At 35.9% G+C, this 21,403-nt stretch overlaps 1 protein-coding gene across 1 annotated transcript in view; it reads left to right on the top strand.

The window, feature by feature from the left end:
- Mmp16 (matrix metallopeptidase 16) overlaps positions 1 to 21,403 on the top strand; it is a 238,396-nt gene that overhangs the window by 99,157 nt on the left and 117,836 nt on the right. Inside the window, exons 2-3 of the mRNA XM_048420470.3 lie at positions 11,364 to 11,512; positions 18,422 to 18,544. Of these exons, the coding sequence (XP_048276427.1) occupies positions 11,364 to 11,512; positions 18,422 to 18,544 (272 nt within the window). The remainder of the gene's footprint in view (positions 1 to 11,363; positions 11,513 to 18,421; positions 18,545 to 21,403) is intronic.

Genomic DNA, 21,403 nt, shown 5'->3' with positions numbered 1-21,403 from the left:
CTTGGTAGAATTTTTGGGGTCACTTATATAAACTGTCATGTCACCAGCAAATATTTGAGTATGAATGCTTCTCTTCTGATTTTTATCTCCTTGATCTCCTTTTGGTGTCTTATTGCTCTATCTAGGACTTCTAGAATTATATTGAATAGATATGGAGAGAGTGAACAACCTTGTCTCGTTTCTGATTTCAGTGGAATCACTGGGAGTTTCTCTCCATTTAGTTTGATGTTGGCTGTTGAGTTGCTATATATTGTCTTTATTATGTTTGGGTATATTCCTTGTATTCCTCCTCTCTCCAAGTCCTTTATCATGAAGGGATGTTATATTTTGAGGGAAATGTAGGACATGTCAGCCAAGGCATGGTAGTATATGCAGGACAATGATGGTGTAGACAACATGAACAATGATCCAAAATCAGCCAAGGGACTGAACAGTGTTTTTTTTTCTTCAGAAAGAAATTTGACCTTCCAAAGTTTGACATATAGAACTTCTTGAATTTGTTATATTTAGAGATACAATAATTTAAGCAACTTTAATACTTAATGACAGTAATCGTGGTGTGAAGAGGAGGTATGTTGAATAAAGGGCATGATCTTTTAGGAAACTTGTTATTTCTGGACTAAGTAGAATAAGTCAAGGTTGAGAGAATCTAGAGCCAGGGCAGCTAATTAGGTACTCAGAAATATACAGTCATATTAAAGTGTCAGTAAATGATTGCTCGAGGTACAAGGTCATCCAGAAAATTTGAAGTTTAGCAATCTTTCAAGGCTCTCATATATTTATATTTAAAGTACTTTCAGAGATGCTTAGCAGTCCATTCCTACTCAGCCCCCTGACAGAAATCTGCCCTGTGAAGTGTTGGTGCCTTGCCATTTTTCACTTTCATTGTGTGTTCAATGGGCATGCTGCCTTGATCCTAAAGACTGTGTTGTGCACTTAATAGCAGATACCTTGACGTTTGTCCCTGGATCATAGCCCTGCTGTTGTGCTACTCCAAACTCTATACACAAAGTAAGAATTTTGAATAACCACAATGATGGCTTCATTGCATCCATAGTTACTTTATTCATCTCTAAAATAAATCATGAGTTAATCTAACACTTGCTTGAGCTATCACCGGAACTGCATTTACTTTTTCACTATGTTTTCATTAATATACTCTTCAATTAATTTCCCACAGACCAGGGAGAATGGTGTTTTTCTAATTTGCTTTTGAGTGTAAAATTAGTAAAAGAGTAAACAATTGTCTGCTTTTGTAATATTTTGACTTTGCAATTGTACAAATTAATGTAGGAGTAGACCATGAAACTTCTTTCTAGTTTCACTCTATTGTATTTTTCTTTCAGTTTCTTAAAGATTCAGGATTCCATCAAACTATTCCTCTTACCTCTCGTGGTGAAACACTTTGCCCCAGATATCTGGAAATCTCCAGTAGCAATTCATGTGCATAGATTTGTAATGTGACAACTGCTTAGTAAGATCATCTTGTCTTGAAATTCCCAAAGGCTGGGAAGTAGACTTTTCAAAGATGCAAAGTACAGTAGTCTAGAAGCTACATTAGGAGAATGTGTTATGATGATTCTCTTCATCACTGTTAAAATTATCTTAAAATTTTACTGTGGAGACATCTCAAAGATGTACATTAGAGGACATTAATCTTGGTATTTTCATTAATTATTGGATGATTTGACACAGAGCATCCCTGTGGTGCATTCAGAATGCTAGACCTTTGTGAAGGACAGAAAAGTATTTTAGCAGACTTGTAGACATATGTTCAGCCTTTTGGGCACTGATGACTTCATCTTTCTAAATCTTTACAGCTAGAATATGTGTCTGACTAAGCACCTAGGTAAAATTTATCTTTCATTTATTTGTTCTTATTTTTATTTTGTCTGTACAACAAACTGGGTCTCTTGATAGTGATGAGATTGAGACATGTAAAAACAAAGACAATGGATTTTTGACCCCAAAACTTTGATAATAAGCAACAGGGTTTCCAGACACTCATTGTTTTCCTAAGTATTGTCATCTCAGCTAAATGGAGATTATCTTCCTGTGTGATAATTTGCTCCATAGCCCTGATCATGTTCCTTGCCCTTTCCTACCATTGAAGCACGATTAGTAAAAGTTCAGGGTTAAAACCTGGGATTCAACCTGAAGATCTGAAAACCACTGGCTCTGACCTCAACCTCAGATAAAAATGGCGATCATTTGTCTAGGAATCTTAGAATGAGGCTGTGTATTGGGAGCTGTTTCGTTCTGTTTCATAATTTTTTCTAGTCTGGGATTAAAGGCATGCAGTGCCCTGATTCTATGGCAACTAGTGTGGCTACTGGGATTAAAGGTATGTGTTACCATTACCTGCTCTATAGGCTGAGCAGTCTGACTATTTTACTCTCAGACTTTCAGGCAGTCTTTATTTATTAAAATACAATTGAAATGCCACTACATACCATATTTGTTCATCTAATAATAAATATATTACCAACATCTCAGAGTTGTGCTGATAACTATGTGTGCTAATATATAAAAAAGATTAGCACATGTTTGTTTAATGAATATTAGTACTGAGCATGTCATTTACACAGAATATCAGAATGGCTGTAATTTAATTTAAAAATAGTAAAATGCATTTTATGATAAAATTTACAGTAGATTTAATAATATATTTTATCGACTGGTCATGATTGTATGTAGCTGTTATTACAGAAGTGTTGAATGTGTATACACATACTATGTTTTATTAGCAAAGTAATTTCCCAATAGTGGGTAAAATGGCTCTCTCTTGATTTACCTTTCTCCACATTACATAAATCTTACCAGAAAGTTAGTAACACTCTGCCTGTGTACGTGATAATTTTTTTAAAAAATTCTCATGGTTTATCAACCTCCTTTTGAGTGCTTAGCTGTGTGGATGTAGGAGTGTGCTATAGTTGATTAGGGGGTAGAAAATGGCAGCATGCCACTTGCATGGCTAATTGTAATATCAGTTAAGCATTAGTATGTAGAGTTGCCACTTAACTAGACCTCATATTTCCTCTTATCAAGCTCAGAATACAAGGAAACTATATAGTTCTTGGGCCTAAAGATATCAACAAAACATACAAAGAATAAATCCATTTATAAAAATGGCAATGTGATGGTCTTTAGAGGAATAACTAATGCCATTAACCATTTCACATGGTGCCAGTTATTAACAAACTCCTTGTGAAGTGCTCAAATGGAAATTCATTTTAAAGGATGAGGAGAAAAATATTTTGTATCTTTTATATAGGAAAGTAAATGAAATGCCCCAAGGCAGGAGGGAATTTAAATTGTATCAGAAATACATAAAAACGACAGTGTGCTTGGAATATAAAAAGAAGGTTCTATGTGAAGAAGTTACAGAATTTACAGTGTCTCTTTCTTCACTTACATGACATAATAAGGAATTTACCTTTAGGGCTAAATTGAGAAATTGCTGATAGATTATAATCACATGAACAATATAGTCTCCACCTTTGCTTTAAGAAACAATTATATGTTACATCCATTAGAATATCCATGATTCTAAAATTTTAATTGGAAATGAAAAGTTAGCAGGAATTTAAAATTTTGTGCACTTTGTATAATAAAATTAATTCTAATAGCCATTGCTTTAGTCAACCCAAGCTATTTTATCAAATTATTATACTGTGAGCTGCTAATAAATCATGTTGCAAACTGTTCAGGGGACTGGGAAACAATTGCCATGATGTTTGGATTGAAAATGAGGGCCCCTCTTCCAAGTGCATGTTGCTAACCTTTCATAGTATGCTCAGATCTTAAAAAGAAAGACAAACATAAAGCAAAAAAAAAAAAAAACCAGCCTACAAACCACAATCCAAGAGAACTTAGACAACAGTGAAGACACTAAAAGAAACTCACATAGGTCTAATCTACATGGGAAGTAGAAAGTAGAAAAAGACAAGATCTCTTGAGAAAATTGGGAGCATGGAGACCTTGGAGCAGGGCATAAGAGGGGGAGGGGAGAGACAGGCAGGGGAGCAGAGAAAAATGTAGAGCTCAATAAAAATCAATTAAAAAAAAGAAATAAAAAGAAAGACCATAGAACAACTTCATTGCCATTCCTAAGGTTACTAATCCAAAGACTGCAATGACACAATCACATTGAGTTAGGATTCCAAGACTAGCATATTTTGCAGGGATGCAGATATTCATTTAATTCATAACATTCGTTAATGGATCAGTAGATAAGCAAATTTTGAAGTATCCCTGCACTAGGGTATTATTTAGTGTTTAGTGGTTGTCTGCTGCTTAATTGACAGACTTTTGAAACATAGCCCTACATGAAATAATTTGGTCACAAAGAGTATATATTGCATCATTCCACTTAGGTGAGGTATAAGGAATCATCACATTCATACAGATTGAGAACAGAATAAAAGTAGCTAGGAATAGAGATAAGAGGAAGAATGTCCAATAAGTGCAGAGATTCAATTTGAGACAATGAAAAACTCTGGGATGAATCATGGTGCTGGCTGCACAACAGGGTCCATGCCAGTGAAATTTAACCTTAGAAGCTGCTAAAATGTAAATATTGAGTTATGTGCATTTTTCCACATTTAAAGCAATGGCTCATTCATGTCAGTTGGGCAACAGGAGGTCATGGCTGCGACGCGGAAAAATAGAAGCTAACTGTAATGTGTTGCAGTATTTGATGGGAATCATCAATGTGTGTCAATGGATCAAGGTACAACAGTAGTAGTACCATTCAGGACAAACTTAATCCTTTGTAAAGGAATTGCTATGCAAGATGAAGAACAATAAGAAAGTGCATGTTGATTGTGATACGTTGGAAGCATCCTTCTGTGTCTCTTATTTTCCCTAATTGTTATGAATACAAACCCACTTTTCCTGGCTCTTTTAGGTAGCTTCAGCTATCAGCTTGACACAGCCCAGTGATATCTGAAGGAATCTCAGGGGATTTCCTGATCCAATCGGTCTCTGGGCATGCCTGTGGAATACTTCCTTCATTGCTAATTTGTGTGATCGGGTCCACCACATGGGGCATTATAGTTCCTAGGCAGGTGGGCTTTGACTCCATGAGACAATTAGATAAACATGAGTCAGGACCAAGCCAGTAAGGAAGCAGCATTTGACTTTGGTTTCTGCCTCATTTCCATCTTTGAATAAACTATATAAAATTGTGTATTTCATTGTTAAATTTTCTTATATGAATTCTATTTACATTGAATAAACTTATTCTATCCCATTTCTCTTATTCTCTTCTCCTCATCTTGGTTATTTATTCTGGCAATGTCAACAAATCTATCCTGTGAACTTTTCTTCTCTTCTTCTTGACAGCTAATGGAACACAGACAATGTGTCTCTGAAGTCTGGTCACAGTGAAGACAAAACAGCCTATAAATTGAAGTTTGCTGCTTCTTTGGGTTTTATAAGATGTAACATGTAGGGCCGGCTTATTGGGGTTTCTGTCCCGCTCAGTACCCCACAGCCGGCATATCCCAAAGAAAATCACACACAGGACTCCATAAGGTTATAAACTGATTGACCCATTAGGTCAGGCTTCTTATTAGTCCTTGTAACTTATATTAATCCATTATCATTATCTATGTTAGCCACATGGCTCAGTACCTTTCTCAGCATGGCAGCTCACATGTTGCCTCTTCGGTGGTCTGGACAGGAATGGTGGAGGGAGCTTCCTGCTTCCCAGAATACTCCCAGTCTCTTTGCTCCACCTCTACTTCCTGTCTTCTTTCCCGCCTATACTGCCTGCCTGGCCAATCAGTGTTTTATTAAAATGTGATTGACAGACTACAGACAATTCTCCCACATCAATAAGATATTCATATAACTATGACTGAATGGTTATAATATAGAAAATGCTCCTATATTTGAAGAGGAGCCTTTGTACAATCACTCTGTATGTCCTAAAGGACAGACATCCTTTTACAGATAGTGAACCTAGCTCTGCTTCCCGATCATAAATGGGAACTGAGATCCTCAGGCACATGACTCATACTACTCATATGCTTTCTAGAACATTCATATGCTACATTGTTTAACCTTTCTTTTCCATCATCTATGAAAGTATAGATTTCATGGAAGTTTTTTGCTTTTATGATTGATGAGGTGACCATAATATAATGTCAGCCTGTGGTAATGCATGCATCCTCTTTGTTGTTTTGGGTGGTGGTGCTTGTGTTTTGGTTGGACATTAATTTTCTTTTATTGTTGCATTGTGGGAGTGTGCCCACTAAACATCATAAGGGATCTATACACACTGAGGAAAGGTGGTACAAAGCAATTAGGATACAGTTCTGTAACTTCCCCTAACAATGTCTAACAGAATATAGAGTTCCAATTAAGTGAGCTACCCAGCCTTGTCACTGAAGATTGGGCATTACTGTTTGAAGAGCCTGGATTCTATTGCAACCAAGTACATAGTGCAATTTACCTATGTAGAAAGGAAAACTATCCCTACTGTAACGTACATACATTTTAGATTCTGTCATGAAGGAGAACGTTTCAGTTTGATATAAAATATATAGTCGTGATGTTTATTGCCTTCTGACAGTTTACAATCTGTGAAGGAAAGTCAGATCTAAAAGCAAGACCCTGGAAGCAGGAACAGAGAAAGAACATGGACAAGAACTGCTTACTGCCTTGATATCCCTGTCTTGCTCAGTTTGCTTTCTTATACCTCCTGGGACCACCTGCCTCTGAATGGCACAACCTGTAATGAATAGTGCCCTTCCACATCAATCATTAATATAAAATATCCCCACAGTCTTGTCTATAGGCCAGTCTGTGGGGTGACATTTCTCCATTGTGATTTCTCCTTTCAGATGACCACTATTTGTGACAGATTGACAAAAAAAATAAAAATAAAAAAAAAACCTAACCAGAGCACAATCCCTCTGTTTAATTCCAGATTTGTAATCCATTGTACAGATGGTAATTTCTCAGTGGAGTGAATATTATGTGTGAATTAAAATACAGTGATTCATTCATGTTAGGGGGTGGAAATGTGATATGGAACCATTTGGATTTCTGAGTAAAGAAAAAGGCCGATTTTTGTCCTGTTAACTTAGTCTATTAATTTTCAGCTTGACCAATTCTGAGTGAAGACATATTCATCATTTTAATATTTTCATTACTAGACACTTAAAATTCATGTTTATAGCCATTTTATAGCTACAAAATGCAAACTGTAAATTTTATCATTGCTTATGCGCTGTGAATGATAGAATTTCAGGAAATATCCTGCAGATTTTGTGGTTTTGCTGATGACATCATAAACTATTGAGTTAGTCACCCAGGTGTTAATTTTAATTTATAAGAGAACTTAGTATATTTATGTGGAAGGTTTATATGGAGTAACCAATAAGTATTTTGCATTATCAAGGTGATAAAAAGGTACTTTAAAAAGTTATTTTTGTAAGTCAAATAAAATACCAAACCCACTCCTTTTTATATACCCTCCAAAGATTTTTTTCCAATTCTTAAAATATATACTCCTCAACACTAATAAATTTAGTTATCAAAAACATACATAAACATTTGGTTTTGGTTTAAAGGTATGTGATCGATTTGGAAATATACAGAGCTATCATTATTGCCTAACCTATTACTATAACTTATCATAAGAAAAGTATTTTAATTGATCTGGCATCTGTGATTTATTTTTCCTTACCTTAATCTGAAGCTTCAAGAGATGAATTATCATGAAAGACTAAAGGAAATTTTTATGAGACCTACTTACATCCTCTTATATTGAAAACTTCAGTTAAGATACTACCTTTAAAATTATATGTCTAGCTGAACTAGTTAATGTAGATTTTTCATGATATGAATACATTAAATATTATTGATGACTTCTTTAAAAATGGCTTACATGTAGAATGAATAATAAAAACCCAGAGACAGATAGGGGTTCAACCTAAAAATCAGAGAAACAAAACAGCAAAGCCACTCTTACCTTCATGAAATCTTCATACTGAAAAAAAAAATAGTTCCTGTCTCATTCTGCTGTATATTCCTCTCTACTGCTGAGATTAAAGTATGCACCACCACTGTTCAGTCTCCGTGGTTAACTAGTGCGGCTTCTTGGTTTAAAGATGTATGCCACCACTGCCTGGCCAGTATGGCAGACTAGTGTGTCTGGTGGGGTTAAAGGTGTGTGCAACATTGCCTGGTCTGTATCACTGACTAGTGTGGCTGCTTTGCAATGGCTTTCGGGCAAGTTTTATTTATTAAAATACAACTAATATGCCACTATACTTCCTATTTATAGGACAAATTAATGAGGGTGATACCTCTTGGCAGTCATTTATTCTTTTAACAATCACTTGAAAGATCCCACTCTGTCGAGAGAAGCATTGTTTTAGGTTGTGCTTCCAATACATATACCACTAAATATTTGAAATAAATGGTATATGAAAGGTAGGAATATATATGGGTAAGGTATGACATGGAGAGTACAGTTAGAGTGAGATCACGTTGATCCCTTTGAGGTTTATGATTGTTCTAGTGACAATAACTAAAATTTCTAGATTGAAGTCAGGTCAGTTTTCATTGATGAACCTCCCTATTGTTAATGTTTTCAATGGCCTTAAATTCTCTTCTTCTAATGACAACATTAAGATAAAATAAATAAAGCTTAACAATTCACCGAGGCCCAGTTTGGCAATATTTTACATTCCCCATATTTTGAGATATGGAGAATTTTCAAGCAGTGAATGATTCTTTTATTTTGGCCTCTGCTTCCCAAGGCTATTTAAAATCCTCTTGTGGTTCAAACTTGTCTTATTTTAAGGCAAATTTCCACTTGAACAGGCACAATTTTAGTAATAAAAAGCATAAATACTATGACTTACTGATCACGGATTTTGCTTTGAGTTTTATATATTCTGTCTTCAGCCTCATGTTGTCCTTAAATGCACATTTGAAGAATATATTCCCTAAGTACCCATAATGTGCATTTGGGCACTGAATATGTACTGGAAAGATTCCAAGTCACAAAATTTATCTCTGGAGACAAATTTGCTTTTATCAGTGATCTAGGAGTATCAGGAGTTTAAATCAAAGTTTAAGGGATGAATACATTTGGATTGGCAGCATATGAGGATGCTTGTCTGTATTGTAGGCTGTTAAATGTGATGTACATATCTGCCCATATATACATATATATTTATATACACCTATAAGTAAGCATGTGTGATTAATGAAACAGATACAAAAATAGATGCCATATTATTACCCTTGGGAACTATTAATAACCTGACGTAAGGTAAATCTTTAAATATTACTTTGCAGATTTTTTTTCAAAATTTTTTTGTAGAAAAATTTCCTTCTCTGCTGACAACATCCTGATATATCATTCAAAATAAGCTGATTGTAAGATGGAAAGTCTCACAGCTTGTATGATGTTTTATAATTAAAAAGAATTACTCATTTGTCCATCAGGAAAAGCAGCAATTCAAGATAAATAGTAAAATATAAGAGAATAAACAAGGAATACAAAACTTCATTTTTACATTATTTGAAATCACTTGTTTTGGAAAGCTTAAAGCATAATTCAAATCAAATGTACCTTTTCTAAAACATATTTTTCATTATACACTTCATATTTATGTATTTTTGTATTTACTATATTTTAACATAAATCATGGGTTTTCTTATGAATAGTTTTCTCTTTACTGTTCTTCTAAATGAAATTGCCAGTAGCTGAGCACCAAAGTGTAACCTAGCAACAGACCACTAGGACATGAGGCATAAATGTGCTGTTATAGAAAATTTACTGAGCTTAAAATATTTTGCTCATGTATACTATTAAAGTCTTTTTAGCAATTGAATTAAAATATTGAATTTCATACTAAGTAATATTATTGACTGCCTCCTTCATTCAGAAAATACCAGAGTCTTTCTCTGATTTCACCACTGCTAAATAGGTGACTGAATGACTTTCTCTGGCAGCCTGCTCATTACAGATTAGAAGAGAGGCATCATGACACACTTTTATCATTTAGGTAGCTGTTTTTCAAGATTGACTTTTACCAATCACCGTCCTGATTGCACTGCAGTGCCCATTTTACATAGCTTTTTTATCATTTGGTGATACATACAGATTGTAATTTTAGGGGTGTAAATTTTTGAGAATCTATGGAAGCTTATCCTTTTCTTTTCACATTTTAAATCCCACATATTTAATATTATCTTTTATAAAATGTATTGTCTGTATTGGATAGTTATGCTTGGAAACTGAATTTTCTCAGCAATAGTTATAACTTATATAATGTCAGTTATTACAGAAAATTGCCCTCCCATATAATCACGTGCATGATAACTAGACCACCTCAGGGAGAGACACACACCCAGCTGAATGACTTCCCTAAGTGCTGCTGCAATGACATAAGACTTAGCATTTTGTCAAGTAGTTCACTGCTGTTAAAGAAACCCTGGAACCCCTGGGAAGACTGAGGCAAGGGATCGCATGCTAGGATATGGATGGGCATAAGATTGTACTTCACTTGTACACAAGTGAAGGCATGAGACTCTGGGAAAGTATGCCTGTCCTCCTGGTGGGGATGGATTCTTTTCCTCAAACGCCCTTAATTGTTGTTTTGTTTTCTGTGACTTCAAATGATTAACCGTTTGATTCAATTCAGATGAGAACATTTCCTTTCCTCTAACTTCTTTCTCTCACAATCCTCCCAAGTCTTTTCTCTGAGGAAGAGATGAGAATCAGGAAACTAAACATCTAAGAATATAGAAAATTATTTATCAATTTCACATTATGAATTACATTAAGTAATAATTATTCTTCATATGAAAGTGTTATACATTCTTGAGACTATCCAGCTACAGTTGGGCAAAGTGTTTACGTGAATATTCTATGCAAATGCCATGAATAGCATAGGTCCTCTGTAAAGATACCAATCCCAACTTCAGTCATTGCTTAATTGTCCATAGAAAAAGTTCTTTAGATACATCCTATGCATATTTCTTACTCCTTATTGCAAAGATGTCTTGACCGACTTCTGGAAAAGTATGATTTTAGAGTTTGGTTCCTGGAGGACACATGAAATCTTATTTGTATATCTATTTCATATTAGGTATAGAAATTATGTACAGTCAATACATAAGTAGTGATTAATCACACTTTTTACTCATTCACATGTAAAATATGTTAGAAATGTCTACAACCACTTTGGAAATCATAAGGTAATCTAAAATATATAATGTTTATTTCAAATATATCAAATAAATTTACCATATAGTGTCGAGATCAATCAAGTTCCATAACAATATTGTTAAATTGTAAAGGTGATCTAAAGGAACTGTGCTTGTGATTACAGGTTTGGTTACAAAAATACGGCTACCTTCCACCGACTGATCCCAGAATGTCTGTGCTGCGTTCTGCAGAGACCATGCAATCGGCCCTAGCTGCCATGCAACAATTCTATGGCATTAACATGACAGGAAAAGTGGACAGAAACACAATTGAGTAAGTAATGTCCTCCCAATTCCTGTTCTCATTGACTCTTGAGCCTAGTTAAATTGTCGCCCAAACTACACAGACTTCAGCAACCACTATTGATATATTTTGCTCCTATAAACTTTTCTTTGGAATGTATCCTATTTCCAACCCCAGTCTTTTGAGGCTTTTCTAATATCATGCACATACAACGTCAGGTTGCTCATCTTGTTTTAACACATTTTGTATCAGGAAAGAAAATATGAGCAGGAGACAAAGTAAATGCATGTTTTAAGACACTGTATGGAGTAGCAATTAGTGTTACCTGCTTTGTGTGGTTTGTGAGAGTTCACATCTCTGCAAAATATTATCTTGTTGGATGGGATAAGATGCATGTGTTTGAACAGTTGAAAGAGAGAAACAGTACAAATAATGTTCTTATGTTGTTCTGGTGTGGAAAATTCAGAAATGGGCTATTATAAGTTTGCTAGGTACCTATAGTGACAGCAATCTAAATATTAATCTAAACATTAAATACTATTTTTCACTGGAAAGAACTTATTCATGCCTTGTAATAACAGCTACTAATTTGGTTTTTTATCCATTATTTCTTCATCTGTAGATTAAACAAGTGGTTCTTCAGGTGTAAACTTAGTGAAAGACTACAAAAAACAAATTTACTACCTTTTTGGTAACATAATTTTGTGTGTTCATGGCATGCATTGGCATAGTATATTGGACACAGGCTTCTAGAAGGTTGTGTAATATCATGAAGCATAATTAATGGTTCTCTATTACAAAGAAGGGATTGATATTTTTTTCCTCTTAGCACCCTGACACTCACTAAGTGAATATATCCCTGTTACTTGATGGTCATGCATTAACCTTCACAATAGGGAAAATATGTTTTTTCTTTATTTTCCTAGAAAAGGAGAGGAATATCAGAGGCCAAATGCTTATATAGGGTGATTGTACAACTCAGCCATTTTTGCATCAAGCTTGGGGAGGCTACCTTCTGGATATGTCAAAAGTATCATGCACGTTTCTTGGTAAAAATGAAAAATCTTGACTCAAACAAATTCTGATTCTTCACTCTGATTCTATATTTAGTCTAAAATTCTATTTCTTTTGTAATGGTCACTTAAGACTGTTAGTCATAGTATCTCTGTATCACCAAGGCAGGATCTGATAGGACTGAAACTTTAAAATTAAACTTCAACGTAGGTTTTAAAAATTAAGATCTTAAGTCCCTGAGGTTTTTTTTTTGAAAGTAATTTTATTAAATTATAAAAGTTTCCATTTCCGCCCCTCTTCCCAACACCCTCCCACTCCCCCCACTACCTCTCCTCCTCCCTCTTCGTCCCTTAGGGCAGTCAGGGTTTCCTGCCCTGTGGGAAGTTCAAGTTCCTCCCCCCTCCCTCCAGGTACAGGAAGGTGAGTATCCAAACAGACTGGATCCCCAAAATCCAGTATATGCAGAGGAAACAAGTCCCAGTGTCATAGTCAATGACTTTTCAGAAAGACTTCGGGCCAGCCACATTCAGAGAATCCGGCCAAATTCCGAGAATCTGGTTAGATCACGTCCTCGTTCAGTCCCAGTCCAACTGGCCTTGGTAAACTCTCATTAGATCCGTCCCCTTGTATCAGTGGGTGAGAGCATTCCTCGCAGTCCTGATTTCCTTTTTCATGTTCTTCCTCCTTCTGCTCCTCATTTGGACCTTGGGGGGCTCAGTCCGGTGCTCCAATGTGGGTCTCCGTCTGTATCGCCATCCATCGTCGGATGAAGGTTCCCTCTGATCTTGCCTTCCGTGCTCACGTTCTCTTTCCTTCTGCTCCTCATTTGGACCTTGGGGGGCTCAGTCTGGTGCTCCAATGTGGGTCTCCGTCTGTATTGCCGTCCTTCGCCAGATGAAGGATCTATGGTGATAAGCAAAATATTCATCAGTATGGTTATGGGTCAAGGCCGGTTCAGGCACCCTCTCCTCTGTCCAGAGAACAATCTGGGGATCTCTCCTTGGACCTGGGATCCCATATATAATCAAGTTTCCTGTAAACCCTAAAATGACTCCCTTAGTTGAAATATATTCTTCCCTGATCCCATATTCATCCTTCCTCCCTCCCCCCATCCCAGGCCACCTAGCTTTACCCATTCCTCCCCTACTCTCTTCTCTCTAACCCTCTCCCCTTCCAACAACCCTCCCGCCCCCATGCACCAAAGGTTACCTGGGACTCTTGTCTATTTCCTACCTCCTGGCGGATAGCTAAATAATCTTCCTCAGGTTCATCTTCTTATTTATGGCTAGTCCAGACCTTGTGAAATGAAAATCAATGAAAAAATTAACCACATTCTGTAACAGTTAGAAGCCTCATATCAATATTGGGGATAGAATTTCAAAATTCTAGACCTGAGTACCCCTAATCATTGTAATTATCTATCCATAACCCTCATATCAATATTGGGGATAGAATTTCAAAATCCCAGCTCTGAGTACCTCCAGTCATTGTAAGTATCTATTCATAAAGACACATGAGGCATTTCTTTTAGAATATAAATATCCATTATCACAAATGAAGGTAGGTTTTGCTAACAGGTCTTGCATCTTGTTTCTGGATATTATACAAAATTGTTTCACCGAATCTCCCTGCTCTTTGTATCAACATTCTACTGTTACCTGATGAAGAACTATTAGCTTTTGTTTCATTTCCTTGGAATTTTAAACACATTTAAAAATGCAAGTAAATTAAGGATTTGGAAAACAGGATACCTTTTTTTTTACATGTTCTAGTGTTAGGAAAAATGAAAAAATATCTTTTTCTTGTTAGATATTAATGGTAAGAAACTTAAACAGAACTTAAAAAGGGAACAATCTTTTAAAGGGGTCCAGAGAGATAGATCAGGGTTAAGAATGCTTATTGATCTTGCAGAAGATTTGATTTCAGTGTTCATGATGTACTTCAGGTAGCTCACACCATATATAACTCCAACTCCAGATCAGTTATCTTCATGGGAACACACACATACTGTAACATTCTTCTCTGCCCACCCGCTCCACACATAACAAAGTAAAACTGATCATTTAAAAAATTAAGAAAGTAGAATCCTACTTAGGTTGTCATCTGTTTCTCCAGTTTTGACTAACTGCTCATTCAAAGGTTGGTTAATTTCCTAATACCTAAAGCAGCTAGAGAAAGACAGAGGATCATACCGGGTTTCATTATTTCCTAGTGTGGAGGAGATAAGTTTTTTTTTTCTTGTAGTCTAGAGGGAGGGTATGCAAATTATGGAGTTGAAGAGGACATCAGTGTTCCACTGATGTTCATTGGCTCAGATTCCACATCAAGCGAAATGAGCCTGTCAGTTCATAAAATACAGTAGCCTTTCTGTGATACAGAACTGGAGATTAAGAGCAATCAAATAGACATCTTTATCTTAAAACCAAATGAGTATTTCTTCCTGCTTTTTGCTTCCTTGCTTATTTGCTTATGTTTTTTTAATTTTTATTTTTACTGAATATTAATGGTACACCTATTTTTTATTATTTGAATTCACAATACATGTTTGCTTTTAACAGATAATAACCTGACAGTTATTACTAGATGAAATTCCAGAAGCACCGTTAACCCTTTTTGATTTTGTCTCTCCCCCATCTCTTTCATGAAGCCCCTCTTTTGCTCTAGATTGCTTGGACTTAAACCTTATTGTTGCTAAAACTAGAAGCCCCATGACTTTGTATGCCTTCTGTCTGTTTTTTTTTAATGAAATAGTTAATATTGAGGTGCTATGTCTCCTCATATCAAATACTTTGAAACATAAGCCCCCTAATCATGCTTTAAACACATTGCTCTGTGCTTTCTTTAATTCAATTAACATTTAATGATAATGATGCTGAAACTGCATGATTATAGGATATGATGGTCCACACTTATAAGAATATAGAAGTGGAGGTAGGATATTTGGCACAGGTGTGACACCATTTTCGCCTGCATAGTGAGTTTCATGTAAATACTAGCTAGACAGTGAAGCCTTGTCACGAAAAACTGCAACTGCACACTGAACTTCATTTAGTGTGTTTGCTGTTTGTCTTAGCTACATTTCAATTACTGTTACAACACATCGTGAATAAGGCAACTTATAAAAGAAAGAGTCTATTGGATGGTATGGTTTCAATGACGAGTCCATGGCTGTCAGAGTAAGGAGCTTAGCACCAGGAGAGAGAATTGCTGTAAAGCAGTAGCCGAGACCTCACATTGAGACACAACCAAGAAGTGGAGAGATAACTGGTAATGCTGTGGAGTTTTGAAACCTTGAAACTTTCTCCAAGGGACACACCTCTGCCAACAAGGCCAGACCATCCTACCCTACCCAAGTTTTCCACCCACTGTAGACCAAATATTCAAATAGATGAACTTTGGAGGCCATTCTTGTTCAGACCACAACCTTGTCCAATGGTGATGATGTGAGTTTAGATTCAACACCCGCGTAAAAATTTGAAACCAATCTACACTCGATAGAGCCTATCTCTAAACAACAAAAGAACAAAATACTTACCGAACTTACAGGCTTATTAAAACAACGCCTTTCTGTCATTTGAGATTGTCATCTCTAAATGTTATTAAGTTTTAAGTTCTTTGTGGTCACATTTATATATTCAGTTCACTGTTATTTATTTATGTTTGTTTATTCATTTGAGATTGCAATTCCATAACCTCAAGGATGCCTTCTACATCCTATGTAGCCACAATCTTCTTGCTCTCATACATCTTCCCTTCCCATCCTGAGTGCTGATTATAGCCATGTGCCTCTTTTCCCAGGTCATATCTTAAATGTGCATTTTATTTTAATTATATATGTGTGGGAGAGTGTGTGTTGGGGAGCATGTGCACATGAGAGAAAGTACCCTTGGAGCTTGAGTTATAGTCAGTTGTCAACTGCTAGATCTGGGTGCTAAGAACTGAACTCAGTTCCTCTACAAGAACTGCAAATACTCACAACCCTGGTCACTCTAGTCCTTCATCTGAATTTAAATTTAAAAATTCCTCCCCCTCCTTTGGCAAACAGGCATGTGGTACAATTGATCTATAATTCTCAGGCAATTAAAGTGATTATTCCAATTGCAGTAATCCTTGTATTATGTTGAAATAATTAACCACTTCTAAGTAACAAATTTGATAATGCTTTGAATAGAATATTTTATTACAATTTTGTTCATTAGAACTGACATTAGAAAGATAGTAGAATTTATTCTCCACCAAAAACTAAATACATTGTCTAATAGTATAATAATTCTTTTAAATTATAAGATGGCTAACTAATTTATTATTTAAACAAGCTCACTTAAATTCCTTAATGAATAGGCAATGTTATAGTTAGCATAAAATATATTTTAGCAAGTTGAGAAATTCAAGCTCGTTATGTAAGGCATGCCTGATTTGTTTTCTAATATTAAATGTAACTTGTGGGGGTTCTTATTTATTTATTAATTTATCTACATATTTTTAGTATACTTTTCTCTTGCTTTGCTTTTGTTATTTTTTTAAATGATAGAGTTTTATTATAAAATGACTTCAAAATTAAAAAACATTTGTTTTTGCAAGTGAATTAACTTTTTACACGTATAACTTGTTCAAAACAGTTATTCTTATACTATGCATGAATGAGAATAACAACATTCAGCAATGAAATTGCTTACTTTATAAGAAAGGTAACACTTTTAAAGATTAAAAGTTTATTTCTATTTTTGTTATTATTATACTCAGAGAAATGGGGACATCACAGTTATCAGATATAGCCAATCTCATTCTATTCTAAATAACTTCATTATCAGGAAAATCACTTCCTTTCCAAGTCCAACGGGATGCATCCTAAGCCCCAACTCCTGGGAAGCCAACCTACCTATTCAGGATTAAACATTGTAAAAACGAATACTTCCAGTCAGCTTGACTTCTGCTTTTATGTTATAAAAATCTGTGGAGCTGCTGGAAAGATGGTTCAGCAATTAAGAGCACTGGCAGCTCTTCCAGAAGCCGTGGGTCCAATTTCAAGCATCTTTATGGTGAATCACAATCAATAGTAACTGCAGTTCCAAGGGATCTATTCCCTCTTCTGACCCTGTGGGCACCAAGCACACATATGGTACAGAGACATCTATGTAGGCAAAACATTCATATACATGAAATAAAATTTTAAAATGCTATTTCTCAAAAGTGTTTTCTCATATCCCATACAAAAACGTGCTGAAAGTTTGAGATAAATTTTAATACTCAAGATAGTCATATTGACACACAGTTTTAATCCCAGCACTCTGGAGGCAGATTCAGGAGGATCCCTGTGAGTTTGAGGCCAGCCTGGTCTACAGAGTGAGTTCCAGGATAGCTAGGGAGACCTGTTACGCAGATAAACCCCATCTCAGAAAAAAAAAATTATACTGTAGAATTAGTTCCCTTTGCTAACCATAATATAGTGAGATGTTCTAATGGATTATCATATTGAGTTATTATAGCGGAATAGTATAGTTATATATTACAAGGTATTAGACTATTACACTCAGAAATTATAATGAAAAGTTTACCTTAAAAATAACAATAGCACAACACACAGATCGTTACCATTCAATGATACCCTAGTGTTGTTTCATAGATGACTTGAAGTGAAGATATCCTCTAGGTTACATACTTTTTCAACAGTGGATTCTATATAGAAATTTCAAGGAACTTCTTTCTGTAGCTATCTCACAGTACACTGGAGGAAGTAAATACACTGAAAATTTTGCGTAGTAACATATTGTGTTAACTGTTTCTAAAAATGTATGGCATCAATTTAGATGCAAATTGTGAGGACATTGAACATGGACCATTTCCCCATCACTCTATGGGTTGCTGTCTGTTTTCCCTTTGAAATCATTAAGCAGAGTTACTGAAAAATACCAACTTTTTTTTCAGTTGGATGAAGAAGCCTCGATGTGGTGTCCCGGACCAGACAAGAGGCAGCTCCAAATTCAACATTCGTCGAAAGCGCTACGCACTAACTGGACAGAAATGGCAACACAAACATATCACTTACAGGTACAAACACCCATCCCTGCCCGCAACCTTGTTTCTTTTCTATTGCTTTGTCATTTTGTTTGATAGGTGTTATTTTATGATCATGGACTATGTGTAAGTAATCAGTGATGTTGCATTGTCCTTTGAAAAAGTATTTATAGTCTATAAATTAAGCAAACAGCATAGTCTTTAAGTCTATCTTTTAAACAAAATGCCTTTGAAATAACTGATAACACTGCAACCACTTGGTTTTTGCTTGTACATTTGGATTTTACTGTGGTAATTATTGAACTCGATATCTTTACTTTGCTGTCTTCAGTGATGTAGAATGACAAACAACCTAATGTTACCATGACTTAATTGGAAATTTTATGCTTTTTTTTAACCCACTGAACTACTACTACTTTAAGGGTTCCACTTTGAACAAAGAGCAGTGCTCAGACCCTGGAGAGTAACAAATCAACCACGAGGACCCTATATGTATCCATAGGGATACATATGTATCCTTAGGGAATATGTAGCAGAGGAGAGATTAGCAGTTATAGAAATGCCATGTGTGTATGAAAAGGCAGAAACAGGACATACCCATACAGCATCAGGACTGGCCTAGCCATCTAGAAAATCAGGGAGTCTTTTTAATGAAATGCCTCTTCTTAGCCAAGGCCCATAAGATTATTTGAAATAACTTGTTAAACCAAAGGCTAGAAGATGAAAGACACTTCATGGAAAGTGTATGCCAAAAAAATACCTCAATCAAATTACATGATTAGGAGAAAAAATATAATTCTTGCTATTTTCACAAATAGGTCTTAATAAAGTGTTTAAAGGTAGCATTGAAATGATTTGTTTTGGTTTTCTCTACATACAACTAGAATATGGCATTTGTACTTATTTTGATTATGTAGATGTCAAAACTCAGTCAGAGTTACTTTATAATCTCATATTGTCCTCCCAGATAGAATAACACTAGATGATTGTTTTATATAAATTATGTCAGCTACTCTTCAGATAAATTAAAGACAAAATAACCCTGGCTCTTCCCATAAAGCTAGTATTCACTGTCATTTAAATTTTTTGTGTGTTATTCATTTAGTTACAGAAACATTTCATTCCACTTATACTCTCTGTGCTTTCAAAAAAAGTTAAATATTATTCCTGGAAATCAATGTGGAATAATGCTTCTATCTCCCCAGCAACAGCAATATTCATGCCTGTTGTCCATCTTTCTCCTGTGAGCTTCATTATCGAGTAGTGCTTAGTGAAAAGGTAGGAGACGATTGACAAGCTCTTGCATACTTCATACAAGACTGAAAGCAATTCTCTTCCTGGTTTGCTGACATAGAGGTATTTAGAAACTTAATACACCATTATAAAATAAAGGGTTTGAAAAATTAAATTTCCTGCCACTTATACTTTGCACTTCTATTCATAAACCCTAGCATAATTCCAAACAATTACAAAATAATAAGAATTTTGACCATCTTAAATAATTATAAGCTTTCATTATCATATCAATTTTAGAACAACGAATCTTGAGCAGCACAGTTTCTGCTGTCAGGAGTGATTTCCTTAGTGCGGCACGTTTGTAAATAGGACCATCCAGAGTCACTCTTGACGGCCGATGGAGAACTCTCAGCCACACTACCATTAACTCTGCCTGGTTCTATTCGCTTGACTGGTGTATGATGTCATGTGTCTACATCTATAATATTATACATGAAGCACCAGTGCCCTAAAAAGCCCATGTCTTACCAATTTATTCCATCTCTCTTCTCTCTAAACCCTCAGTAATTACTGATTTTTTTTTTAATATTGATGTGAGCATTGTTTTGGTTTTTGGTTTCTTGAGGCAGGGTTTCTCTGTGTTGCTTTGGAGCCTGTCCTGGAGCTAGCTCTTGTAGACCAGGTTGTCCCCAAACTCACAGAGATCCACCTGCCTCTGCCACCTGAGGGCTGGGATTAAAGATTGCATGACTACCACCTGGTAGCTTAATCATCTTTAGTCACAGTCCATTGAAGGAAGTAAAGCAAAGGAACTCAACTCGGATGGGACCTGGAGACAGGAATGATACAGAGTACCCAGAGGAGGGCTGCTTGCTGCCATGCTCCCTCTGTCTTCTTCAGGCTGCTTAGAGCTCAGGGCTGAAATCTTAGGGTTCACGCCAAGGACCGGGTTGGGCCTTCCCAGCCAATTAAGCTGCTAATTAAGAACATGCCTAACAGGCTTCCTTAGAACTGGATCTTAGGAGGTATTTTCTCAGTTAAGAGTCCCTCTTACCAAATGTATCTGGCTAGTCAAATGGACTTAAACTAGCTAGGACACGGTGGCGGGATTCTCATTGTTTATGGATATAACATACTTGTGTGATTTCTTTAATGAAACATAAGATTCAGCATCATCTGCACTTACATGCTTTCAGAATATTTTCTTTGGTGAAGTGTCTCCTTAGATTTTCTGGTTAATAACTGCATGGTTTTCTTGTTGAAGAAACTTACCAGTTTTTCTCTAAGTCTTTGATAAGTTATACCTTCAACCATTTTCTCTTGTTTAGTGATCTGCCTTCCATTGTCTTTGTGATCTTTTTAAGAGCAGTTGTTAGAATTCTAATAATATCCTACTCATTCACTTCCTTGGTTGTTATATATCCCATCATGACTGGCTGTAGGGGGATGGCTGGACTCTGGTGGTGAAATATAGACTTGTTGTTGTTGATTGTGCATTCTGAGTGAGATTGTTGCCAAATCCAGTTGTCATCAGAAAAGCTTCATCTAGCAACTGGAGGAAACAGATGCAGAGGACCACAGCCAAACGTTAAGTCAAGCTCAGGGAATACTGCAGGAGAGAGGAAGAATCGTGGGAGCCAGAAGAGTCAAAAAGAT

This window comes from Myodes glareolus, chromosome 16 (genome assembly GCF_982192425.1).
Source record: "Myodes glareolus chromosome 16, mMyoGla1.1, whole genome shotgun sequence".
In the NCBI taxonomy this organism is placed as follows: domain Eukaryota; kingdom Metazoa; phylum Chordata; class Mammalia; order Rodentia; family Cricetidae; genus Myodes; species Myodes glareolus.
This window is presented reverse-complemented; position numbering and strand designations above follow the sequence as displayed.